This window comes from Larimichthys crocea, chromosome II (genome assembly GCF_000972845.2).
Source record: "Larimichthys crocea isolate SSNF chromosome II, L_crocea_2.0, whole genome shotgun sequence".
Taxonomy (NCBI): Eukaryota; Metazoa; Chordata; class Actinopteri; family Sciaenidae; genus Larimichthys; species Larimichthys crocea.
The window spans coordinates 865,617-893,273 of record NC_040012.1 but is presented as its reverse complement, the minus strand read 5'-3'; the positions used below and the strand labels follow the sequence as shown (position 1 = coordinate 893,273).

At 42.7% G+C, this 27,657-nt stretch overlaps 1 protein-coding gene across 4 annotated transcripts in view; it reads left to right on the top strand.

Annotated features, from left to right (window-relative positions):
- The window catches only part of stard13a (StAR related lipid transfer domain containing 13a), a 42,567-nt gene extending 21,403 nt beyond the window's left edge, over window positions 1-21,164 (top strand). For 2 of the 4 annotated variants that reach the window (XM_027289786.1, XM_019275755.2), the window contains 13 exons: window positions 9,790-9,861; window positions 10,798-10,879; window positions 12,342-12,405; window positions 13,302-14,623; window positions 14,962-15,132; window positions 15,604-15,763; window positions 15,899-16,097; window positions 16,338-16,551; window positions 17,538-17,652; window positions 18,154-18,405; window positions 18,633-18,850; window positions 18,942-19,118; window positions 19,209-21,164. In XM_027289786.1, coding sequence (XP_027145587.1) covers window positions 9,790-9,861; window positions 10,798-10,879; window positions 12,342-12,405; window positions 13,302-14,623; window positions 14,962-15,132; window positions 15,604-15,763; window positions 15,899-16,097; window positions 16,338-16,551; window positions 17,538-17,652; window positions 18,154-18,405; window positions 18,633-18,850; window positions 18,942-19,118; window positions 19,209-19,329 — 3,167 coding nt within the window. In that variant the 3' untranslated portion in view covers window positions 19,330-21,164. Of the gene's footprint in view, window positions 1-1,876; window positions 2,532-7,371; window positions 8,130-9,789; window positions 9,862-10,797; window positions 10,880-12,341; window positions 12,406-13,301; window positions 14,624-14,961; window positions 15,133-15,603; window positions 15,764-15,898; window positions 16,098-16,337; window positions 16,552-17,537; window positions 17,653-18,153; window positions 18,406-18,632; window positions 18,851-18,941; window positions 19,119-19,208 lie in introns of those variants that run through there. The other 2 variants (XM_019275754.2, XM_019275756.2) reach the window with 2 other exon arrangements.
- Window positions 21,165-27,657: the final 6,493 nt, after the last annotated feature.

Sequence of the window (27,657 nt, the reverse complement as noted above, 5' to 3'; positions counted from 1 at the left end):
AGTAAGTGACTGCATTTCATGTGAAGTGGAGCTAGTTTCTCTGCCTCCTCTTCAGTTTGCCTGTTTAGTTTCTGTCCTGGCCGGCTGTAACTGAGACAGAGTGATGGATATTATATTACTGGCTGCTTACTACAGCCCTGCCCTGTGCCAATCCATTTACACACATCTATTTAGCTCACTATCACGTTACTGCGTCAGCCTGCTGTGCCCTGCATCAGTTGGAAAGTTTGCTCGCAGTTAGGTGCACAGCGTTTCTGGTGTATTTTCTTTTGTCTCGTTATTTAGACTGACATGAAAAGTAATCAAACAACCCATCCTTCTCATTTTACAGTGTGTAATCATGAATGATTATTTTCTCCCAGATTACCTCAAGAGGGCAGTCTAATCAAACTGAATCACAGATTTTAGATTTCACAACTTCACTTTCTTTCTTTGAGCATTAATGTGGGCTCTGTGGTTAATGCACATACCTCACTCTTACCTCTGACAGTGTATGACCTCTAGAATAAAAAGCTCTGCTGTACAGTAATGCCCCTCTACTGTGAGATCAGGTGCCTGTGTGACCTGAAATTGACTTTAGCTATGACCTACTTTTCACGTGTGCCCCCATCCCTCTCAGACCTCCTGCATATCGCCTCCCGAAAATGAATTAAGATGACCCCCTATATCCTCCAGTCCTGGCAAATCACTATTCTGCCAAACTAGGTCAAAGTATAATCATCCCTCCTCCTTCACTGCATTCCAGACATTTATCCACCGACTCAGTTACTGTATGGCAACACATTTCAGACATTAGGATTTCTTACTACAACTGCTAAATAACTGATTTTTAATCATGAATGTATTGTGATTCAGAGGCTCCAATCAGGGAATGTACCTTTTACTCCACTACATTTATCTGACAGATATCGTGGCTAGTTACTCTGCAGATTAACATGTCGCCCTGCCCAAGGATCCAATATTTGCAAAAAATAATAATAATAATAATTGAGAAAAGCCCAGAAAATAAATACAAATGTGTGTGTATATGTGTATTTTAATCTTTCTTACTACATTAATCATCTCATGACTCGTCAGATTTATCTTGTGACCCTTCAGAGTGGCCTGGCCCCTAGGTTTGGCACCACTGGACTAAACCAGCTGAACTGCAAGTAAAGAAGTTAAAATAAAGCTAGCTCTGCCTCCAGTTACTACATCAGTAAAATGCACACTCTCTTATCTAATAAGAACAGATATAATAATGTATCAGTCACAGGGGACATTTTAGTGCTGAACTAGTACTTTGACTTCCAATACACGTGGTTGTTGGTACTTTCACTAGAAACTACGATGTGGCACTGGGATCAGTTATGTTAAATGTCATGCAAACTTTTCTCAATGGCCTTACACTCACCCTCATTAACTCAACAACTGGTTTGCTCCTACGTACATTCCTCAGCACAACGTCACACACCCACATGCTCTGTATTGTTCTGCACTTTCCCACTTCACTTTGTCACATGACTGCTTGGATAGTGTTTTTTTTTCCCCAGGCCTATCCCCACTCTCATCCCATCCCAGATGTGCCCCTCTCACACACACACACACACACACACACACACTTGCCCGAGGCATGTACCAAAATTTGTCTTTGGCACAGCGTCAGGAATCAGTGAAGAGGTCTCAAGCCATTGGCTGCTGCTCATGTGACCAAAGAAAAGACCTTGTGGAAATTTGTTTTTGAGCCTTCTTCCCATCTCAGCAGCGAAGTCAGCATGTGTGTATGTGTGTGTGTGTGCGCGCATGTGGGTGTGTGTGGAGAACGAGGTCTGTCATCTGAGTCAGGTGGTGTGATGAAGCTTGTGTTTGTTCGACTGTGGTGAGTTGAAGGGAGGAGGCGGGCGGGTGGGGAGCTGACTTGGCTTCCAGTGAGGGCATGTTCGAGGCAAGAATTCAGACGGAGTGCTCACACAGCAACTCATCAGTGTGAGAGGGAGGACTTGTAGGTTAGTGAGGATTAGATTGCAGTGTTATGGAGGCTGTGGACAGCAGTATGACCGTTACGGATGATGTGGACACTGCAGTGAGTGTGGACAGTGTGGCTACCTCAGCAGCAGGGACACAAGAGACAGTAAATAGACTGGACCGTGTGGACAATGCAAAGGGAATAGAAACAGCCAAAGATGAGGATGTTACTGGTGGAAGTAAATGTACACACTCTATGAACGTAACCATCACTGACAGCGTGAGTGACTGCGTAGAGAATGCTGACACTGCGGGTACTGAGGGCAGCGCAGATAGTGCTGACCTCACAGACAGTAGGAGTATGGAGATCAATGACCTCGTTGACAGCACGGATCAAAGTGCCAAGGACGGCAGTAACAGCTGTGAGAGTGATGGCGACAGCAGCAATGAGGGAACTTGCCTGGAGGCCATGACACCTTACGGGCAGGACTTCTACCTGAGGCTGGGTGACACCCCTCGACGGCGCTCTGCCCTGCGCCTCTCACGCATCATTGCCCGCCAGCAGCTGCTACGGAGGCTGGCACAAGGTAGAAATATAGAGTTATGGCAAAGTGATGATTTGTCTGTCAGTTATTGATTAGATTTGTGGGATGTTCTTTCAAGAAAAAAAATTTAATTTTTCTCACATTTCTCGCATTTTTTCCTTCAGATTTGTTTTTACAAGAAGGATGTGGAATGTGAAGAGGTTTGACACACTTTGAAGCCGAGCTGGTGTGAATTTCCTTTTAGTTTTCTTTTATCCTGTGGTTGAACGCAAGAAACCCCTCGTGTTCCTCCATTCACAGGGACAGAAGAGAGCTGGGTGCAGATTCAAACAGTGTAAGCTTTGATCAAGAAAGTGTGGCAGCCTAAAAACATCGAAAAGGAATGTGACTGCAGCCTTTTTATTCAGTATTTGACCTATACCACAGATTTTTCAGTCGTCCAAGTAACCCATCTATCTTCTGATTCATCAGACTTTTTAAGTAGACTTTATTGGCGAGAGCTTACACGCTTCAGATTGCCAGTACTCCCACTTCTTTCTGGTCTGAGTCAGTTGGACACATGGAGCCACTTCTCCTCCAAAGATGTCTTTCATGAATCTAAAAGAAGTCATAACAAACCGTAAAAGGCTGTAGTGTTTTTGTTTTTGTCTCTTACCCAGCTCCTCAGCTTTGTATTCCATGGTTACTTCCTCAGCTTCCTGTCACATGACTCATGCTTCCCTCGGAGTAAACAGAACATCCCGGTGTTCAGTGGAAGTGGTTGCTCTTATGTGTGTTGAGCTCACTGCAGAAGACGAGTTACTCTCTTGTCCGCTGTTGGCGCACTAAAAACAGATCAGGTCTTGTCTTTGTGGTGTGTTTTTTTGTTCTGATGCACTGAACCACAGCACCTGGCTCTGGTCTTATGACGAAGCAGAAACCTGTTAGGTCTTGTGTTGTTTTATGTATCCCCTGATGATACATTTGTCTCCCTGCGAGCCAAATCTTGTATGGAGCATCTAAAAAAGCTAAGATGTGTAAGGAGAAGAGAGCAATATGACAGCTGTGATGGGCGAGGAATGTAGACGGAGAAGCAAGTTTGTGCTTGTGTTAGTTTTGGGTGATCGTGCAACTTTAACTCTAACCCTGACACACACTTTGCTTCTCTTCTTACTAGAATCACACTCTCTCCATCTTCCTCACTCCTCTGTTGTTTTCCACTTATCAAAGTACATGCCTCCCCTCCTGCCATGTAGAAAGTTAAAATGGTTATAATCAATATTCTTATAATAATAACATATAAAATTATGATGTTTAGCACTAGGTGGGATTCCATCCACCTGTTGTCATGACAACTCCTAATATTCTCTTAATGGTAGTGGATAGAAACATGTATTCCTTCGTATTTTCAGTTGAAATTTGTGCTACACCTGGATGGAAACCCAGCTGCTCTTACATAGTGTTACATGTTGTACAGTACCTGCTCAGCACTGACAAAGTTAGCCACTAGCTGGTGAACATAATGCATCATTTAGAACATAAAGAGACAGACATTTCCCTCAAGTGACTGATGTTCATCAGGTGGCCAGAGACGTGACCCTGATGTTTCTCTTGTGTCCGATGGATGTCTAAATAGACAACTGTTGCAAGTTCAACATATAAACTGAACCAGTGATCAGTCTTGTTTCTTCGGCTTCCATTTGCTCTAAAAAAGTTATTGCAAGGAAGAAAGAAAAAACCTTCATAGAAGCTGTGTCCCAAATCCATATTTAATACTAAACGAGCTGCAAAAGTGACAAAAAAGACACAAAACAGTAAGCGTACAAAAAAAACTTGCTCAAACTGATGTTTGAGTGTGCTTTTGATATGCATTCCTCGCCCACAATGCACAGAGGAAATGGAGGGGCTGCTCCCTGCTAAAACGGGTTGGGAACACCCTGCCAAACAAAAACTGTTACATGGAAACACCAAAAGTTTAATTGGCATTGATGCTCCAAAGTCATGCACCCGCCTAATTGTATCATTTCCTGTCAGTATAAAAAAGTCGGCGTTCATGTAAGCCTCAGAACTCCATTGGAGGGTTGATGACTAGTCTTCACAGATATTCCTTTATATGATGATAGTGGAGCGTGCTGTAACACCTCTGACCACAGTGTCACATTAGTTGTGTTGGTGAGCTGACTGTGAAGGCCATAACATATGAATCATTTTGCTGCACATCATCTTATTCAAAAATGCGAAAGCATTCGCATTTATTCAGGTTTTTCCTTGAACTCGTCACCTGTTTGCCGTCACTCGATGAAGGCTGCTTGTGCAGCAGCTGTCACTGAGAACTTTCCTCACCATGACCAAACCACAAGGCTCGACTGACTTCCCATCAAAGCTGAGCACTTCTTTCTAAACGCTTAACCGCTAAATGACAAAAAAATGGATGAGATGCAGAACATCTCCCACACATTTTCATAGCCTGAAGGCATTTCATGATGTGTGAAGTTAAATGCATTGCTGTGACATATTGCTTCAACACCCTCTGCTGGAGAAAACGTGGCATAACCAAACACACAACTCTTAACACCTTCAGGCTTCTTGTTTCATCCTATCTCGTCCTGTTTGTCTAATCACAACATGGGTGCTGTCAGTAATCCAGGTCAAGTGCTGAACTGAAATCAGTCCTCCCATATCTGTCATATTGTATATCCAGGTGCTGTCTAATCTCCTCAGCCCTCTGTGAGTGACGCACAGTAGACTCTGTACCTGAACCTGCACAGATTTCATGCCAGCGTTGGTTCTGTTTCACAGTACATTCCTGAGCGCTTGACATCATCACAGATGGACTATATGGGACAGGACGGGATAGACATAGTCCTCTTTTGACGTCCCTCCCACCCTTCCTTCCTCCCTCTCTCCCATTACTCCTCCTCTGTCTTCTCTGCTACTTTTTTTTTCTTTATGACCTTTAAACATGAAGGACTAAGTGCTTTAGCATATGTGGGAATGTGGCTGCTTTCCAGGCATCCGTTTGTGTGTGTGTGTGTGTGTGTGTGTGTGTGGTTTTGTAGAGGGACTATGGCAGCTCACTTCATGCCTGTACAGCCTTTACAAACCTCTCACTTCCCTTATCAGAGCTGTTTATCTTTTCTAGTTCTAATTCATTTAGACTGAAAATACTTTAAATAAACAGTATGAACACATAACTTTGTCAAATTAACCAATTATTATTCCCCAGGTCTTCTCTCAGTGGTGCGTCAGTCTGTCCAACAATTATCCCATGTAATACTCCCACTGACATGTTCAGGAACTTCCTGTTGCTGTTCTTAGCTCACATGCTGCCCTGGACGCCTGGGAAATTCAGAGCAGGAAATGATGTCATGCAAGGTACTTCAGGGTCCTTGAGACCCGGCGCAGTGCAGACATAACGCTGAGAAAGGCTGTCAGAAAGTCAGGGGCAGAGGAAAGAAAGGCTAATGCACACTTTGAGAGAAGAAGCTGTGCTTGTATTGTGTGTGTGTTATGTAACACAGCTGGCACTCTTGTTATGTACAGAATTACCTTACAGCCCCTTTTGTCCCAGACACTGATGCCCATATTCACACACCCACATGCAGTCACACACATACCATCTGTCCACCTTCCCTGCTGTTGTGCTAGTGGCTTGCTGCCTGTTGTCATATATTCTCCGCAGCAGGAACGCAGAGAGGCGGAATAGACTGACTCGGTAGGCAGCTCGGATTAGCTCTGACTGACTGTGTGTGCGTTTGTGTGTTTTGTGGCCCACTAATAACATGTTTGTGCACTAATTAATCTCTTGATTAAATTCTGCGCAGATGAATGGTAGCGCTTTGTTCACACGCTGACAGAAGCTTTGCCACTTGGCACCTTTGTGCACAAACACAAAGACAAATGCAAAAACGGCACAATGAAGCGCACCCTTTTGTGCTTTCCCGCCAGTGTATGTGCAGGCGACACTGGCTTCATAACTATCGAATGGTTTTGAACACAACATTAGAAAGTTGTCGGAGGTTTCGATGCTCTTGTAGCATTCTGTAAGTTTGTTAGCAATAGGTTGTGTTTGCATTTATTCATCTGTTGGAATAAATGTATCTCCTGTCACTGTTATGCTGATGATATTCAACTATTTGTGTCTTTTGTGTGTGAAACACTCATTGGACTGGATGGCAAACAACTTTTTACAGATAAACACAGAAAAAACTGAGCTCAGATTGCATCTGAGGCCATAGCTCCATCCAAAGGTTGCATTGGATCTCTCACTCTCTTTATTTGATCAGATTTTAGTACTTAAAGGTTCAGTGTGTAACTTTTTGGTTGATCTATTGAAATGAAATATAACATGTTTTCAGTCATATATAATCACCTTGGGTTTTTTTCAAAGAAGCAAAGACATGAAGAAGCAATAGATTAACTCCTTGCCCTCACGTTGTTACTCTTAGCTTTTATTATTTATTTATTAGCATGCTGAGTTTTGTTCTCAGTCATTTTCTAAAACAGTTGGGCATTGTAGTTTTCATCAAATGTCACTCAAATGGGGAAAAACTTTGGATTTGTTGACTAAGATGTGGTGCACTGGTGAGTGTTTATGGCACCACAATGTTGTATGTGGGACTGACTCAAAATGATGTCTCCTCTTCATCCGCATCTCCCGTTTTTGTGGTTTCTATATAAAGAGTGGATAATCTATCAAATCTCACACTCAGTGAATAAGTGGCTGGTGTGGTATGTCTTCCTGCCTGTGGTTTTCCCACAGGGTCTGTCCATCGCAGCCACCATCCCCACCCCAGCTGTCTGCCTGTCTCATCCTTTTTGCATTCTCTGACTCACTGGGGGCAACATCTGGACTGTGCTAAATGTTTGTGCTGTGTGTGTGTGTGTGTGTGTGTGTGTGTACACACTGCATTTTTCTGGCCTGCAGTGTTAACCAAAAGAAAAAGAGTTCGAGGTCAGAGTCTCCTTGCTGGCCTGCCGGTAGGTTCAGTTGACATGTAAAGTTAGTGTCCACCAGTCATCAGTCTGTGACCTCAGGGGCCGGCTAATGCAAACTCCAGCTGAAATTAGCCACTTCCTCTGTGGACGTGATGGGGCAACAGCAGCTCTGGTGAACACAAAGAAGATGTGGTGGCATTGACCGGCTTCTTTTAAGAGCAAAGAAGAAGAGAGGATCGGGATATTTCAGTGAAAGAAACAAAAGGGATGGAGTGATGAAGGAGAGCAAGCGTGGATCATGAGCAGACAAGGTTAAGAGTGGGAGACACAGAAAGAGTAGAGAGGAAAGAATGTAAAGGAAAGGACACAAGAAAGAAGAAGAGGGCAAAGATTGGGAACTAAAACAGGAGTCCGGTGTAGGATAAGGTAGAGGGAGAGCTGTAAAAATAGAGAGATATTGTATGTGGGTACTAACAAAGCAGAAAGTGCGAGAGAGGAAGTTGAGGAGAAAATTAGAGGGAAGAGAAAACCTGCATGGGGCAGGCTGTAAGAGGGAGGTAGAGTTGTAAACACAAGGGTGGAAAGGCAGCGGAGAATCATTGCCACTTGATGGAAAGCTGGATAGCAGCGAGTGGAAGTGCCATGGGATGGAGAAGAAACTTCAGTCTGAGCAAAGGAGAAAGAAATAGAAGCATGTTATCACCCGCACCATGAGGGCTTCAAGTAAGTTTTCAGCTCTCTGCCTTTCCACAGATTTCCTCGGCACACAGCCTCTCTCTTTCTCCGGTCTATTTTCAGAGTGTTACAAAAAATATTTTTTGAACGCTCTGCCCTCGCATTGCTTCATATGTGATTTAGACAGATGAGTTATGCTGAGAATGTTGGGAGAGGGATGTAATTGCTGGATTGTGGTGAAAGGATCGTTTCCTCTGACCGTTCTCATCTCTGATGGTGAAGACGGAGGATTTTTATTGCCCTGCTGAACTTTGTCCCCTGTGTTTCTGTGGTGCCTCCACTATTCACTGCTAGCACCTCGAAATGACTAAATGAGACAAGTGAGAGTGAATGAGTTTGGGTTTGAAAGAGGTATGAGATAGGGGCAGCAATGACAGTTTCTGCATTTTGAGTGATATTGTTCTATATTTAAGAACTCTGGGGAAAAAACTTGCCATGTAGGCATTTCCTCTGTTCTTATTTTGTCTTGTAATGACCTGCTATGGCTCTGTAATCCATCCTTTGCTGTTGTCATTTTTACTTATTTAGGTATACTTGTGTGTGTATAGGTGTAAACGTATATCTCTGTATATATAGCATGTCTTTTATATTGCTGTATTTTACAGATCATCCAGATGTCTTTGTCAGCACAAAGCTCTGCAGAGTGGTTTAATCAGTGTCTGCTCATAAAGAACCTATACACACACACACACACACACACACGCACATTTCAGAGCTGCCAGTTTAGCAGTGTGAGCAATACATATGCTAGCGGAAAAAAGTAGTAAAACAAATGCCTGTAAAACGTCTTATGGTGCTGGCGGCAGCACCTAATGGGGTGTGGTGCCATGTGTAAAGCCTGTTAAATTTATGCATTAACGGCTGAAATCTGGTTCGTGAACTCCAAAATCTGATCTGCTGGTTCGTCTGAGTGGAGTATATAAATGTAATGATAATATGTGATATATAAATATAAACCGTGTATACTGTTTCCTTTGTCCTCTCAAGAAGATAATGGTGTGTCCCTCACTGGATGACTTCCAGCTCATCATTCCAGTGAATTCCCAGAGGAGAATTTGATTCTCTGAGATGTTCCCCCAGTGTATGCTAAAAATGGACTGCCAAATATAATGTTAGAATCACTGTAAAAAACAAACGCTTGTTTTTACGGCAAAAAACTGTCAGCTGTGGTTGCCAGAGTTTTACCGTAATAAACACGGTAGAATCTTTTCTAATATTACAGTAAAAGAATATTAGTACTGTTTCATGTATACGGTCGGTTATAATGTTGGTTGTGAATGTTTTATTTCATATTTTAAAATGTCTGTAGAGTTTATGGTGAAAACACTGCCAAACCGTGACCATAAAATATGTAATTAAATATTACAGTGTTTTTCTGTAAAATTAACAATCTCTGATATAAAATACTACTTTATTCTGTATACATTTTCAGAAAATGGCATATAAATAAAGGTTTTGAGTTATGACTGTGTTTTATTGTATACAGGAAATACATGAAGACATCACTCCACTGGAATAATATGAAGTCTTTCCTCCATAAAAATGATATTAGCTCTTCTTTCAGGACGATGCTTATGGTATTACTCTGAATAGTCGTGGATGATCAGTGCGCTGATGTGTGTACTGCTTCTTTTTTTTTGTGTTGCAGAGATTGAGGCTAAGGAGGCTTGTGATTGGCTCAGAGCGGCGGGATTTCCACAGTATGCCCAGCTCTATGAAGGTAACACACACAGTAGTCAGCATATACCCAGCTGCCTTGTTTCATATGTCTCTTTTTTTCATTCCTGCTCTTAGTTTTTCTCTGTCTTTCTCTGTCTTATTTTTTTTTCATCAGCTCTGTTTCTTTCTCTTTTTCTGCCATCCCTCCATCTTCATATCCCCGTCTTCTGGGCCGCTGCGTTCTATTTCCAGGCTTTAGTTCCTGTCCAGAGGGAGGGGTCATGGGAAAGGCCTTGTTATCACTGCTGGGACTCTCATAGCTTCTCTCTCTCCCTCTTCTGTCCTCCACCTTTCTTTCTTTTCCCCCAGTCATCACCCATGTCAAAGTCAAAATGTTCTTACTATCTCTTTTTTTATCTTTTTGTCTTTCTTCCCTTCTTCCCACCCCTCATTTTGAAGATTCTACGGGCTTTCAGTCACGTGATGATCTTTGGGTCTCATACAGTTTGAGGCACAAACAGGAAACGGCCCCAGTAATCTAAGAAGTAGCTCTTAAAATCCAGCAGCATGCGCGCGCACACACACACACACACACACACACACACACACACACACACACACACACACACACACACACACACACACACACTCAGTTCTCTGAGAACTGCTGTGAGATCCAGTAATGTTGGGTTATGGATGGATGTCGGCCTCTGGGACTCTGTGGCTGCTCCTCGGCGCACATGATGCCTGCAGTCTGCCACCACACACAGAGAGTCACCAAAATAAAAGGCTTGAGTCATTTTGGCGTTGGCATTGTGGAGAATATGAGTTATTTCGGGGTTTGAAAATGTGTATGTGTGTGTGTGTGTGTGTGTATGTGTGTGTGTGTGTGTGAGTAAAGTTCAGATGCAGATGACAGGTGTTAATAGGGGCAGCAGCAGTTGTGCCACATGTCACGGGGTCTCAAACGAAACATCTCTGTCTCTCTCTCTCACAGATTCCCAGTTTCCCATTGATATTTCCTCAGTGAAAAGGGACCACGACTTTTTGGACCGGGATCTGGTGGAGCCTCTGTGTCGGTAAGAACACTCACTCAGAATACAGACCTCATTCTCTCTCCAGTAGAATCACAGACCCCGCCCTCCACACACACTCACACTCTCTCCTTGTTCTGTAGTCTGACTTGTCCCAGTGGTCTGGTGTTAACCACTAATCATTAGATGTCTGACCCCGACCCTTAATGAAGTCCCCATCCTTGTCTCCCGTGCAGACACCCAGGCTTTGATCTGGTCACCTCCCCTCCCCTCTGCCACGCTCTGATCTCCCATTCAAAGAGCAGAGACCCTCAGGGGGTGAAACTGGTGGGGGGCTGAGGGTGCCGGGGAAGGAGTGAGGGGATGCCAGTATATTTTACCAGATGGCTTTGAGCGTGTGTTTTCAGTCCCTATTGCACACCTCTATGATCTTTCTGTATTATGTCTCTTCTTCTCTTCTCATTTATTTTTCTCTCTCTTCTCTGTGCACCCCTCCTCTCCACTTCTTCTATGCTCATGGTAGAGGAGGGTGTGGTAATTATAGCATTAGTGATTCCTCACAGCTATATTGTGAGAGAATACACACCAGACCCACAGAGAACTGTCTCAGGAGCTGTAAAACACGCTCATAATCAGCTCTCTCCTGTGGCTGCATTGCTCTTTACATTGTCTCTTTGCTCATGCTTGCAAAAAAATGAAAAAAATGTGAACATAAGCATCTTCAACCATCCTGCAGCAGAAATACAGGGCGTGGAGACTTACGAGAGCTCTGTCTGTATATTTTTCAACTTGGAAGTTTATTTTCAGCAGAAAAGACAACTGATATGACAGCTTGCAGCTTCCTGTTGGTATTTTCTGGTTTATATGTAGAAGCGAGTAATCCCCTGTATGAGAGGACACGGAAAGTAAGCAGCGAACAAAGGAGGATTTCCAACTCTGCCATTAGAGGCTGAAATCTTTCAAATGACACAAACCGCTAAAGTTGTTTTTAATGATCCCATCTCGAAAGGCACCAACGCAGACACCGCCCTCCTAACCCGCTGCTGTTCACATTCCCTGAGTTGCAGAAGGGATGAGAAAGTGGGTGGGAAGGATGGGTGCAGACTGCTCCGAGAATCTTTTTTTTTGTAGGGAAGTTGCCCCCAGCACACATGCACAAAGTGTGGAAGTGGAAGGGGGGTGGGGATGAGTGACAGATGAAGGGAGGAGCCGGCTGTGTTTCAGAGGGAGATGCACTCCTTGAGGGTGAGGATCAGTCCCAGAGGAGTGATGCCAGAGAAGAAAGGGCAGTGTGGGAGACGCAAAGATAGAGTCAGACGTGAAGATCAAAGATCAAAAAGAAGATGCACGCCTGAGAGACTGATCAGACTCAGAGGGAAAGGGAGACAGAGGAAGTGAGGATAAAAGAGTGAAAGGAAGAGTGTTACAGTGTAGAAGAAAACAAACACACGGCAACGGACAGAACATATCTAACATACCAGACTGTGTGTTTATGTGTGTGTTGCAGACGTCTAAATACTCTGAACAAATGTGCCTCCATGAAACTGGATGTCAGCCACCCCAAGAAGAAAGTAAGACATTTATTTTTCCAATTATAAGACATGATCTTAATGAACTCTTTATTGCTGTTTGACTGAATATGTTTTTAAGCTGTGAGTCCACCCTGTGTTTACATTGCTACAGTTGATTTAAGGCTGGTGGACAGTAACTGACTCCACAAACCACAAATTGATTTACGTGGACAACATTTTGACCCCAGGTGGACTTACTCGTTCTTATACGGTAAACCAACAGGCTGATGGCTCTCTGACAGATGACAGGTGTGGTTAACCATCCAATCGTCCAGAGAGATGAACGTCTAAAACAATGAACGATTGAAGACGTACGCAGAAAACTTCAGTACAGAGACAGAAATACATCAGATATCCCAAGTACAGAGTAAAAAATAGTTACATGTTCTATTTTGTCTTCTTGGTTTCAGACTTTGAAGTGTGAGGACGCTTTAGAAACTGGATTAAATAATTACACCAAGAGCTTCAGTACTTGAGGGCCCTGGGCTGCTTCCAGCAGTGTGATATGGATATATGATGTGTGAATTCAAAAGCGAAATGAAACCAATTTACGATCACAGTATATGTTTCCCCAATCAGGATGCAGTAAAGGACACTTTAATGAGGTGTCTGACAGATTCAACTATTCAGTCAGCTCTCAGTCTTCTGTGTGAGTTCCAGAGAGAATAAAACCACTCCGCCGTCAGTCACTGTAATAAAACTGGTTCTGATTTGAGCTCAGATGTAGTGCTGATGATGAAGAATCTGTTTGAGCTTTCATTCCATGTGACACTGTGTTTACAACTCTTGATTTATTTGTAGTGAATCCTAAATGGAGTAAAATAAACCAATCAATCATCATGTATGATGTATGAACACAATCTAAAGGGACTAATACCTCCATCATCTTTCCATAGGGCGATGACTCTGATGAAGATGACCCACTGGCCATCAGTAAAAGATGGACGTTCGAGTGGAGCAGCAGGCGTTGGTCTCGTCTACAAGACTTCCTGTTGGACAGCACCAATGAAAGCAGCCCAACAGGTCAGGGGGAGGGACTGCACAGCACAGTGAGCAGTGAGAGTGTGCTGACTGACCTGAGCGAGCAGGAGATCACGGAAATCTCCTCGCTGCACAGCGAGGACTCTGCTTCCGCCATGCCCGACTCTATATCTATGGCCTCCCTCTCCGCCTCCTACCAGCCACCCAGGGAACTTCCACACTACAACTCCCTGCCAATTAAGAGCAGTCGCCACGGGCAGGGAGGGCGGAGTAAAGCCAAGGAGTTTTTGCGTCGCATGGAAATGATGCGCACGTGGGGGCCGTCGACGAGGCGGAAAAGCTCAAACCGCAGGCCACCGCTGGTCATCAGTGGGCCGGTGCTACAGGGGGAAGAGCCTCAGGCACTGCAGATGCTCCAGTGTACTCCCATCAGCCAATTAGAACACAGCCCTAAACACAACCACCAGACTGATGGTGACACTTCCCCTGTCTTTCTTACCAATGACTGTAAAGACCAATCCACGGTGAGTGTGAGCCCCAGCAGTGAGACAGTAGTGGCGCCGAGAGTGAAGGAGCCTGCATGTACGAAACCCCGCACTGCCAACAAGAGAAGCAGCATGTATCTGGAAGATATGGAGCTGCCTTCTCAGGGTAAAAGGACTGAGGGGCAGAGCCAGTTTGGCAGAAACCAGTTTCACTCATATGAAAACCTCCTTGTTCACATCCCCAAAGACCATAAACCAGGCACCTTTCCCAAAGCTCTGTCCATAGAGAGCCTGGCGCCTTCCCCTGAAGACAGGAACAATGGCCTCCAGACACGGGCCCAAACGTCTCCACCTAAAAATGGTCTGGGTGAGCCTTGGTCTGGTAAACCTTTGTCCAAGCCCCCCTGTCCTGGAGCTCCTCGGGGCAGCAGGGTGAGTGTTTACGACAACGTACCAGGCTCCCACCTTTACGCCAGCACGGGAGACCTGCTGGACTTGGAGAAAGAAGACAATCTGTTCCCTCACCTGGACGACATCATCCAGCACGTCAGCGGATTGCAGCAAATAGTGGACCACTGGAGCCGCAGTGTGCTGCCTGAGGGTGAGACAGGGGAGGGGGAGGAGGAAGGGGAGGGCAGGACCACCCCCAGTGAAGGCGAGAGAGACGGCGTCTCCTTGAACGACACTGATTCAACAGGGACCAGTCGGGAGAGGCGGGACTCTGGAGTTGGAGCCTCACTGACAAGACCACGGTGAGTAGCTGTTCGGGCAATTAAAAGATCATTTGGGTTGGTTCTATCTTGGATCTTGTTTTTGTAGAGATGGATCTTATTTTTATTGGTTATGACAACACTGTAATCACCAAAGTAATTACTGAGATCATGGAACGCGCCCGCATTGCTGCAGTGAGTCTGACAAGGCAAGAAACAAGCTGTCAGACAATCAGGACAGGTTGTAAACAAGATTTAGCTTGATCACTGAAACCACTGCAAAAAAAAAACTGCAGCAATCATCATGTTAGACCGCAATGCTCTAAATCCAGTGAATGACTCTGTGTCTCTCATTCTTTACTGGTTTCTTCCCATCTTAGTCTACGATGGCCCAGTTTCAGAACCTCCGATCATCTCAACCAGCCGGCATCTTCGTTACAGATCAGCAGCCAATCAGCGGGCCAGCTCAGCCTGCTGCAGAAGTTCTCTTTGCTCCGCCTCACAGCCATCATGGAGAAATACTCCATGTCTAATAAACATGGCTGGACATGGTGCGTATACATGCTGCCACGTAAAAAGTTCACACGTCTCCGTCCACATGTTTCTCAGCACGTGTGTCACAGTTTTTGCCATTTTTACTGCTTCCTCTAAATTCTCTTTGTCAGAGCTGAAACAGCAGGCCTATATGCACAATCAACACCTCCACACATGTTTTTAGAACCTCCTATTACACTGATACTTGCTGTTACGATGGGTTCTTGCGTGATTAGGTCATGAAAGGCGTCAGTGTTCAGAAACTGGCTTCATATTCTCAGCCCCACATCACATGCCAACAGTTGCCATGACCCTCAAACACAAGCACATCCTTGTTAACGTTGTTAACGATCAGTCCTGTTTACTTTTATTATGCCCAGCAGGGAAATTCTGTTGACCAGCATCTACATGAAGAGAAAGATAATGAAAGCATAGGCCGCTCTTCCTCCTACACACTTCACTAATTGTTTTCTGTCTGTCGCTCTCAGGTCTGTGCCCAAGTTTATGAAGCGCATGAAGGTGCCAGACTACAAAGAAAAGAGTGTGTTTGGTGTTCCCCTCATCATTCATGTCCAGCGCTGTGGTTTTCCGCTCCCTCTGTGTTTACAGCAAGCCCTCAGCCACCTCAGAACACACTGTCTGGACCAGGTTAGAGAGGTTTCTTCTCACTATAGCGCTAAATGTTGTTCATTTACATTTCAAATATGAGGCAGCTGACACAAAGCAAATAAGTTTCCTGTTTCCTTTCCTTTGTGTCTGACTCTTCTTTCCTTCCCGTCTCAGGTGGGATTGTTCCGCAAGTCCGGTGTGAAGTCTCGTATTCAGGCTTTGAGGCAGCAGTGTGAGCTGTCACCTGACTCTGTGACTTACGAGGACCAGTCAGCTTATGATGTGGCTGATATGGTCAAACAGTTCTTCAGGGACTTGCCGGAGCCTCTGCTAACAAGCAAGCTGGGGGAAACCTTCCTGCATATTTACCAGTGTAAGTGGCCTCGGCCTCCGAGTTAGTTATTTATATATATATATATATATATATATACTTTTTTTCTAATATGATGCAATTCTGGACACCATTTGTCAAATCTGACAGAAAGAGCATTTAATATGAGACGTACATTTGATATGCATGATTTATTGTAAGCACAAATGAATTCAAACCTACATGACAGACTGGATCTTGGCAGCTGTGACCTCTTCTTTGATTCATCCATTCTGTCTTCAGATGTCCCAAAGGAACAGAGGCTGCAGGCGGTCAGAGCGGCCATTTTGTTGATGCCGGATGAAAACAGGGAGGTTCTGCAGACGTTGCTCTACTTCCTGCGCGATGTCACTTCCTTGGTGGAGGAGAACCAGATGACTCCGATGAACCTGGCTGTTTGTCTGGGACCTTCGCTTTTCCACCTCAGCATACTGAAGAACGAGACACTGTCACCGAGGTGTGCACATGAAGTGACAACGCTTTTGTGTGTTGTTATTCCTGTCCCGCAAGAATATCATTAATAAACAATATATATCAAGGACCCCTTGGACAAGAGACAAACAGAACAGGGACCCTCACATGTAATCAAACTATGTCACATTTTAAGCCTGGCTTATAATAACTTTTATATTAACTTTATTCAACTTTTATTTCACCTTATTAACCTATTTATATACTGAGTTATTAGTCTGTATGTGTTTATAATTGATAAAAAGTTCATGCATACTTCATTTTGGTTATTAAATACCAAGAGTTCTGCGTCTTTGGACATGTCCACTGATTCATCCAAATGGAATGCAAATGCCTCCACTTTCTCATTTATCTGTACTCTCACATTCACCTTTATTATGAAAATTGTCAATTATTATGACAAAAATTGTGGGGGCCCCTGCAGTACCTCTGCGGGCCCCCTAGGGGCCATGAACCCCTGGTTGAAGACCCCTGATATATATGATTCATTTGGGGAAGATAGCTTCTGTCATGTCGTGCAACATTAGATCCTGATTCTGTGATTTTAAATTCTATTTAACAGGACATTATTTCAACACATCTTTTTTTTTTTTACATTCTTATAAATCCATTAGAATGTAAGTAAAGATGGCCATCAGGCTAAAAGAAAACAGCTCTGCAGAAGAGTTTTCATTGACCTGCTACTCTGCACCACCAACCCTGTAGTCTTTCTTCTCATTATGTTGTCTTATACTTGTTTTATCTGTGGTATTACTCACAGTGGTGACCAGTGGTAGTTAAATCAAGGGTCTCTCATGTTATTGTGATGTGATGTTGGTTGCTGTACATGTCAGTTCGCTTGCACTTCACACATATGGGGATTCCTGATGACAGAAATAGCCTTTACCTCAACAAGTGCATCGTTCTGTCCCTCTGTGTTAAGACTCACATGATTTATGTTCTGCATATTCTGTATCATTTCTGCTCCTCAAGGTCAATCCAGAGGAAGTACACCACAGGCCGCCCCGATCAGAAGGACCTGAATGAGAACCTGGCTGCCACGCAGGGTCTGTCCCACATGATCACAGAGTGCCAGCGTCTCTTTCAGGTCAGGATTAACTGCAGCATTTGATTTCTTATGCCGCATATCATCTAAATATGGCTGCTGCTTTTAGAGTTATAAGATGATGAAGGTGAACTATAAATGACAGAAGCTGTTTCATTCATTGTGAAATAACGGATGACCATGTCTTTATATATGAAATTAACAGATGAAAATAACCGACTGAATATGCAGCAGAATGATGTTTCCCCTGCTGAGTTGTTATTATCCGAGGCCACAGTATAATTGTGTGTAATGAGCTCATTTCTAAAACTGTAGATCATCATTACCTTGAGGCTGTCAGTGCGTACAGTATATACTACTAGGAGAGTGTAATTCTTCCAGAACATGAATGTGTTGGACTTTAGTAGGATGATGATATTTGGAAAGCAAATGACATGTAATATTAAAATGTTCTTCATTTGATGATATTTAAATATTTACACTGGCCTGATCTGATTTTGTGACGACAGTGTGATTTGATTCACATCCTCTGCTCGTCCCCAGATCCCAGAGGAAATGGTGACCCAGTCTCGCAACTCCTACATGGAGGCTGAGTTGATGGTGCCCCCGCTGGACGAGCTGTGCAAGGCTCACGAGGAGGAAGTGGACGAGGATGAAGAAGAAGTGGACGAGGAAGGATCCTACCATGCGCATCTAGAAAGGCTGGTCCAGAACCTGCTAGACGAGGCCAAAGATAAGAGCAAAGGCTGGGTGTCTCGCTCAACTACTGACCATACAGAACTGGCATTTAAAAAGGTATGTAGTCACTGGATTTATGGAATATCATAGAATATCAGCATCTTTATAAACATATAGGAACTAAATTATCATACTGCTACTACTGATAAGAGAGCCAAAAACAAGAAAATTAAAGGGAAATTCAGTTTTTATACACATCTCTGTGCATGGAGACCCATGTACACACATTCTACATGAACAGATAAGGTATAAAGCTCTTCTCTTATGATGTGTTTGTGTCTAAGGTGGGAGATGGTAACCCTCTAAGGCGGTGGCGAGTGTGCTTCGAGGTGTCAGCGACTCCCACTGAGGTGCTGCATCGGCTGCTGAGAGAGCGCCCCCTATGGCAGACTGAGCTACAGCAGGAGAAGGTTCTGGAGACACTGGATAAACAGACAGACGTGTACCAGTACTCCTGCCAAAACATGGCACCTCAACCCAGCTGTGACTACGTGGTACTAAGGTTAGGATCGATGCTTTTAAATATGTGCACGCTTTGAAGATATCTCTCACATTTCCACATTTAACTTCTCTTCTCTGCCTCGCCCCCTCAGATCATGGCGCACAGACCCGTGTAAAGGCTCCTGCACGCTGGTGTGCGTCTCCGTCGAACATGATGACAGTCCACGCATGGGAGCAGTGAGAGGGGTGGTGCTGGAGTCACATTACCTCCTCGAGCCCTGTGGGACTGGGAGGACCAGGCTCACGCACATCTCCAGAGTGGACCTCAGGTGTGTGGGCAGACTTCAAGTGTTCTCACAGTTAAAGCTTTGATCAGCAGTGCGATCATTAATGTGTGTTGTTTGCTCCTCTTGTTCCAGGGGAAGGTCTCCAGAATGGTACAACAAGGCTTTTGGTCACCTGTGTGTTAATGAAGCCCAGATGATCCGCTCCTCTTTTTTTCACTCGCTGGATCAGACTAGCACTGAGGCCAAGATCTGAACCCCAGACATCAAGCCTTATCCTGGGGCACACTTCCAGAGCAGCTGGGCCTGAGAAGCAGTGACCCAGGATGCGAATCATCCAGGCAGTGGACTTTCAGTGGTGTTCTTTCAGGCTGCTGAGCCACGCTGAGCTCGACTGTACCATACTGTACTGGGTTATAGTCATTCATTCACATACAGAGAAGGGAAGGAAGACTGTTTTTCTACTACTACTACTTATTTATTTCATAAATTATGATTTTCCAGGCACATTTTCTAAATATGAAACAACTAATTTGATTTTCTTTGAGTAGACATTGATGTTTCATATAATTGGCTCATAACAATGTGCATTATGGGAAGAATGAGGTTGCGTAGACAAAGAGTATTTTCAGTATTTATTGCTCTTGTACCTTTCAAAGAACGATGGCAGCCAGCACCAGCAGGTGTGACATGAGACTGTTTGTAGTGTTTGGGTTAATGTTTACTCTGCAACACAAACATGATATCACTTTCTTAATCATTGTAATGGAGTATCTACCAAAGGCATGCACATAACTGGACCTAATATTGTGGTGTGTACAAACAAAAATGGCATAAAAGTTAAAGTAGAATATCTGTATTTATATTTGTATTGATGAATTTGGGAAATCTATTTTAACCCCATCTCTTCAAATTTCACATTTTACACCTGCTAGTGGAATATACATTTATTTGGTTGAAACAATTTTTTAAAAGACCTGAAAAGGCGGGGACACATCCATCCATCCATCTATCCATTATCTGTAAGCGCTTATCGTCATCGGAGTCGCAGGGGGCTGGAGCCTCTCACAGCTGACTTAGGGTTAGAGGCGACTCTCCAACTTTTTTACTCTTCTTACAAAAGCACTTATCCTACACTTCTTCTATGAGTAAAGATGCATAAATCGCAGTGCTTCCTGTCCTCAGGAATGACCAGGACCAGTACAGTATGGGTACACATCAGCATTTCGTTGTGAAGAGAGCACACAAGGAATCTGGATCACAGAAACACTCATCGGGTCCATAAATGTTCTCCAACCCTGTTATGGATACATTTTGTTGGATATCACTGTTCATTTAATTCTCTGTCACTATTTTTAATGTTAATCTTATCGAAATGTTATTTTAACGTTATTATTGTCATTATATCGCTGTATATGTTATCACTTTGCTTGTTTGTTTGTTTGTTTTTTTGCTGTCATGTTATACAATGTCTAAGACATGTGACCATTTCACTGCTTCTGGGAAGCATGTTTGAAATTGTGTGTGCGTGCGTGTGTGCGCGTGTGTGTGCATGAATGTGCCCGTGTATCTGCATTTTACATATGCCTACAGCCTGTATTGTAAATATATATGACGCTTTCTGTGCCAGCAGATCAAACATCATAGCTTTTGAGGGACTTCCTATCATATTGATATGCTGAAATGTGAACTTCTCACACGCCATCCTACTAAAGCAATAGCAGACTAGAAGCTCGCTCAGCCATGGCACCGCCTTGGCTTTTTTTGTTGTTTCGTCTGTAGGCAGCGTTGCTATGGTGTTGCTATGATACAATATCTCTACAGTGCCACCTAACTCCTGCGTGGTCGCTGTTTTTTTTCTGGAGAGTAGTGTGGCATGTGTGCGTATGTGTGTGTAAATATGTGTGTATGAGAGAGACTAAAAGACAAAAGTGTGAGTGACTCTGACGTGAGCCGTCAACTGTGTGGGTGGATGGAGGCTCCAAACCTAGCTGAGTAGCTGAGACCAGGTCTGCTTGGTTATTTCTGACAAAGTGTCAGAGAACAGAACTGTTGTTTCTAAACAAGAGAATAAAAAATCTGAGAAATCAACAAAGACGTTGTGTTCTGTTTGAAAAGGCATGAGAGTCACAGTGAATCCATGTACGTCACACATAATATTCCCTATATGTTATGTCCTCTTGTGTCCATTGAGTGGTGCTGTTGGCCTGCTGGAGTCTGAAGGTCATGAATGAATCTGGAAAGTGTGCCATGGAAAATGTTTTCAGTTAACTGAATGAATGAAGAGTCATCAAAGCATGAGGGGGTTCTCCCTAAGGACACTTTCACTGTGTCCTTTCAAAGAGATGGATGTTAGGAAACTAAACCTCCACAGTTTAGATCAATACTCAATCACATTTACCTACTTAGCTATGTCAGGTGGGGACTGTCGCAGAGGACGATGAAGGTGTCTGAATAGAGACGCTGCTCTCCCCCGGCCTCAGACTCAGACAGTTTTGTAACAACACAGGAATGAGTGAAACATTGCTTCATTGACTTCTACCTCATTTAACATGACAGTGATTTTATCTAGAAAGTAGGGCAGACTGTTACAGCTCCTGAATGTCAATGATCCCCTGCACTGTGCATGTATTTTAGCTCCACTACTCCATGGGCTCTGGCAAATGAGGAACATCAGGTTGTAAATTACACTATGAAGAAAAGGATTACTGATAAGGTGATCTTTTAGAACCACATGGGTATACATATTCTAATTATTATTTATGACAAAAGAATAAAGAAAGTGTCATTTCACATGCAGGCTAGAGCCAGTGATAGTTCTTAACTGCAGAGGGATTTAAAACAGCATCAGAGTGACCCTGTAAGAGGATTTGAGAGTGACCTCCTCTGGAAAACACAAGAAGTGCACGTCCAGCTATTCCACCTGTTCAAGACATCTTTACATCCCTGGTGCTATTATTGACTTTTTATCTGTATGTTCAAATGTTTTTGTTTTTTTACATATATACCAATTATGTTAATGGCTAGAGAAGGAATATAAGCACTATGCTGATGGGATTCTGAGCCGTAGAAGAAATGAAACTGTCGTGGAACATGAAAAAAAGTTAATGGATTTTGTATCTTCTTTTATTATTCTTTGTCTTTGGCGATTTGGGGGATAATCATGCTCTGCATGGGATCTACAATTCCCATAATTTGGGGGCTTTGAGGATGTAAACAGAAAGCCTAGTTAATGTTGACAGAGTCACTTAGTTAGCTGTGGTCTACAATTCGAATCCTATTACCTACATTTGTTGCTGGCACCATTAAAAGTATGAATTATCAATGTTCAATGATTCGTTCTGATGAGTTAAACCTAACCATACTTAATATACCATTTAATATTAATATTAATATATGATTTCTGTATTATATATATATATATATATATATATATATATACACACACACACACACACATACATACATACATACATACATACATATATATATATATACACAGTATTCTTTTAGAAAATATACTCAAGTATACTTTTAAAAAACTTGAATATGATTAAAGGTCCAGTGTATAACATTTAAAGATATGTAATGGCTGAAATGGAATATAATATATAAAAGTATAACTATGTTTAAATATGTGTATATTAACCTGAAAATAAGAATCATCGTGTTTTTATCACCTTACGATGAGCCTTTTATATCTACAGAGGGAGCGGGATTTCTTCAGCGGAGTCCGCCATGTTAAACTTCAACTCTTCAGTCGGTTGCTATTTGCAACTTCACCACTAGATGCCACTAAATCCTACACACTGCACCTTTAAACCTTTAAATAGTTGATGAAATCTTCTTGAGATGTTCTCTGCTCCATCACAGAAAATCATATTACGTAGAAGTGTTAGCTAATCTCAGTTATGTAACAGGCCAAAATAACATTTGAAAAGATCTCTTATCAACAATCATCAAACAGACAAACATCATTGATACTAACTGTGAAACTGGCTGATGTTTGTGGTGATGGACTTTTAAGCTTGTTACTCTTTATTTGCATCACGTCCACAACATGGAAGCTGAGCGGGGACAGAGAGAGACAGGGTGAGCAGATGTGTCTCCTCTGAGACTGGTTAATCCACTGTCTTCCACCAGACAATCACGAAAAGGTCATTAATGAATAAATTATCCAATGAATTAATCATTGATGAGACTACACTGGCGGTAATGTGTACAGTATCCTTGAGCGTGTGCTCTGGTATTGGCATAAAATAACCAAAACTATGAACAAGAAATGAGTGGAGTGTGTGTTCAACACTTCACTTCCTCTCAGTACATAAGGTCGATGGTTCTAGTCGTTAAATCGCACAAACATGCTGCAGAGACTGCATCAGATCAAATCTCAGGCCACATTTCCTGCCTTCATATCCATACAGATGTGGAATATATTAACCACTGGGATTTCAGTAAGTCCCTGACTACATTCGTTAATTTAATGGCAAACAAGTTGAGCATGATCATGAAAAATTAATTATAAAAGTGTCACATCATGGAGTTCCCATTTTGATTAATCAACAGAGAAACCTTCAGAGCATGAACGGCTCAAGATTTTCACGTTAAAATCACATATCATATTTGAGTTCTATAGAGAGGCAAGGCAAAGATTTACTGATCATCTGTGCATACTGTATACACTACTGCAGATATGCAGTGTGTATGCAGTGTGTCATGCGTGTGTCCACATTGAGAATACACTGATTAGCAACAGCATGTGATGGAACTGTTTTTTTTGTTTCACCGCAGAAAGAGCAGATGTTTTGATTCAACAAATAATTACATGGTGATCTTTTTTTTAAAAACCCTGAAGGTCATTTTTTTAACCACGCATACTGTCACTCTGAAGGTTTTTCCAGATTCATCTAACTGGAGAAAAAAGATTTTGTCAGCTGTTTTGATAAATGGTAGCTGTCTCTCTCTCTCTCTATTTATCTATCTATCTAAAATTGAATTGAACTGAAGTGTTTCTATCAAAAACGAGAGTGATGGACCAAAAAGCTGAACAATGAGCTGACATTTGCTATAAAACCAAAAGGACGCTGCAGATTCTGGGATCTTTCTCTGCATTATGGATTATAGCAGCTTTAAGTTTGTGTCCAAATATGACACTTGTTTTATGCACCTGACTGGATATGACCTTCACTAGGGTTCACCTTTCACCTTTGGCTTTGCACAGTGTGGCCACAGTGTGCTGATTTTTAATTTAAGGTTGCATCTTCACAACGTAAGTTCTGTGTGTGTTTGTTTATTTGGTTTGCTTTTTCAAGAATTTTCAGAACCTGAGTAGAAATTTCAATAAAGTTCTGTGGGTTTGATACTTGGCCACATAATTGACATCAGGGTGTTGAGGGTTGAGACTGAGCTGTGCCGAATCATTGTCATGTACTATACTCTCCATAAAATGCTGCTAGCAGATGACATTGTTCACGGTTCCGTGGTATACAGATTTTCCAGAGCTGACCTTGCTAACGTGATAGCCTTGAGGGCCACACATACTGAGCTTTTCTATCAAACTGAAGTGCCTGTTACATCTCAGCTGGGTTATTTGTGGCCATTACCACAGTTCTGGAGCCCTGTGTTCCAGCCCAGTCAAAGAGCCAAGTCCTTGATCCCGGGTCGTGACCCCTGCCAAAAAACATGGTTCCTTCATCCCTGCTGACAGCTTTCCAGACCGAAGGAAGTGTTAACACAAACCAACGCCTCTCCACATTTCGATAATGAAACTGAGGAAGTGTGACACAGCTAACACACAAGAATGTGTTTTATAAATATTTGCCATTGGAACATTTAGTTCTTGTTCTTTTTTAAAAGACAATTCATCTCTGAAATCTTTCTTCAACACTGACAAAGAGGCTTGTTTGAACTTTCAGTGCACACTTCTGGGTTCGTCCACAGGGATTTTGAAAGGGATTCATAAGAGCAAATATGGTCTAATCTTCTTAACCCATAGAGGAGCATGTAATCCTTAAAGCGCGACAATGACCGGTATTGAGGTTATGAGATTTTAGCAGGATGACTTTTTTTTTCCTCTCATGCGCGCTTTCCTTCAGACTGATACACGGCATGCTTTTTATCTTTAAAACTTTAATAAGCTACTTTGTGGTATCCTTTAAGGACTGTCCTTTGTAATTCCACCAGTATTCGAGTCACTGATTGAATGTGACAGGGAATATGACCTGCTCGTTGAAAGTATTTTGTCCCAAGATTGCAAGAGAAGAGGAGCCAATAAGGAAATCTAATGCACTGCGATGCTGAATGTGAACTTGAGGTTTTCAGTCTAATTTTCAGCAAGAAATTGAAAGAAAATGCCAGCAGGGAGACATTTGTACTTTGTTTTTAATATAATATATATCGTGTTTCAAAAGTTTTACAAGTGGTTTCTACACAATAAATTTCTTTCTTTCTTTCTTTCTTTCTTTCTTTCTTTCTTTCTTTCTTTCTTTTGCCTTACTTTAATACACAGACAACGTTCAGAACATTCTCAAACAAATGAAACTGCACTACACTATAACTTTTAACTATTTTGTATTGTACAACAAGGAAAGACTATGAAAAATAAGATGGCAGAACATAGATAAATCGACAGACAGACAGACAGACAGACAGACAGACAGACAGACAGACAGACAGATAGATAGATAGATAGATAGATAGATAGATAGATAGATAACTGTTAAGAAGTTAACCTGTGCTAACATCTATACAAATAGAAAACTATATAAAAAGTAGAAAGTAAAAGCAAATAGAAAAAGAAATGTTTTTATAAAAGTATGAAATCGAACTACAAATTGAGATAAAGGACTGTGTGCAATATGATGAAGGAAGGAATAAATTATTATCTTGATTATATTCATCATAACAACCTGATAACCTTGTGTGTGCACTCAGAGAGAAACGATTGAGAAGAAGAGAACAGCAGCAACAACAGAAGAGCATTTGATTCAGTCTATTTCAGCTCCCAGCTAGCGAGCTTTAGAGTGTTATTCAAAGGTTTGTTTTCAGTAAATGTTGGTGGTAACATTTGATCTGCTCACTGAAGTTATATAAAATGGATTAATTGATGAATTGCATGTAGAGACAGCAAGATGCTGCATTGTATCAGCTCCGTAATCAGTTTCTTTCCATTTCCCATCTCTATCACTCTCTCTCTTTTCCACACACACACACACACACACACACACACACACACACACACACACACACACACACACACACACACACACACACACACACACACACACACACACCATCTTCTTAATGATGACTCACATATGTCTGCGAAAAACAGGAAGCTATTACCTGTGTTTGTGTCACTCTCTGAGGTCAGCCCGTTATATATCAGCAAGTCTGCTTTTCACTTGTCCCTAATGGCCGATCATGAAGCAGAACAGGCAGAGAAACATCTTAAATTCAATCCTTGATTTGACTGTTTTCACACCCAAAGGCTGTGGCGTCATTCTAATTCAGGCCTTAACTAAATTATCATTTCACTGACAGCAGCAGAGAGTAGAAAGCAAATCTAACCACAACTACACAGAAAATAAACAGCATTTCCTCCAATATCCAGTGATCAAACCTTTTCTGACAGACCTCTGCTGCTCTCTCTCTGCCTGTTCCTCACTGAAGTTCTAACATCAGCCCACACAAGACACTACCTCCACACATCTCTACAAAGATACACTGGAACAGAGGTAAATGACTGCCTGCCCACAAGTGCGGTACCTCTGCTTGGAGGAGGAGGGGTGGAGGGTGGAGGAGAGATGAGAGAGAGAGAGGGGAGGTGAGAGAAGGAGAACAATGTTTGTGCGTTTTCACCCAATCACCAACCAGATCCCGGTTAAGACCTCTCTTTCTGCTTTAGGAGTCTTTTGTGGAATCATGACAAAGCTTCAGAAGCAAGCCTTTGTCTGAAAACAAAGAGGAGTGTGTTTGTGTGTGAGAGAGCCTGCCATTGTGGTTGTGTGTGTGTGTCTGTGTGTGTCTGTGTGCGCGTTTGTGTGTGCGAACCCAAGTGTGTGCACATGCGAGAAAAAGATAGCATGTGTTAGTTTGTGAAATTACTTCTCCGACGGCGAGAGAAGTGTGTAACAGATGCAGGCGTTGTTGATTTTTTGTGTGTGTGTCTGTGATTGTCTCCTTCATTTCCTTTGCACTAAGATTGGGTCAAGGGGAAAAAAAATGGCCTCTGCTCATCTGTAAAATTCTCTAATGACTTCACGTGCGCACATGCACGTGTGCCAGATGAGAAACACACACACACACACACACACACACACACACACACACACAGAACCAGAATATGTCACCCCCACCTTATCCCCTCTAGCATCACTGTCTATATAAAAACACACACACACACACACACACACACACACACACACACATGAACAGACATGCACAGACAGAGTTACGATTCAGCTTCTATAGCTGCTAATGGAAATCCCACCCAGCAGATGTGCCCTGTTGGAAGAATACATGGAGTGTAAAACAATCTAATGTATGCAGGTAGTGAACCAGCAGCCACCGGAGGATACTGAAG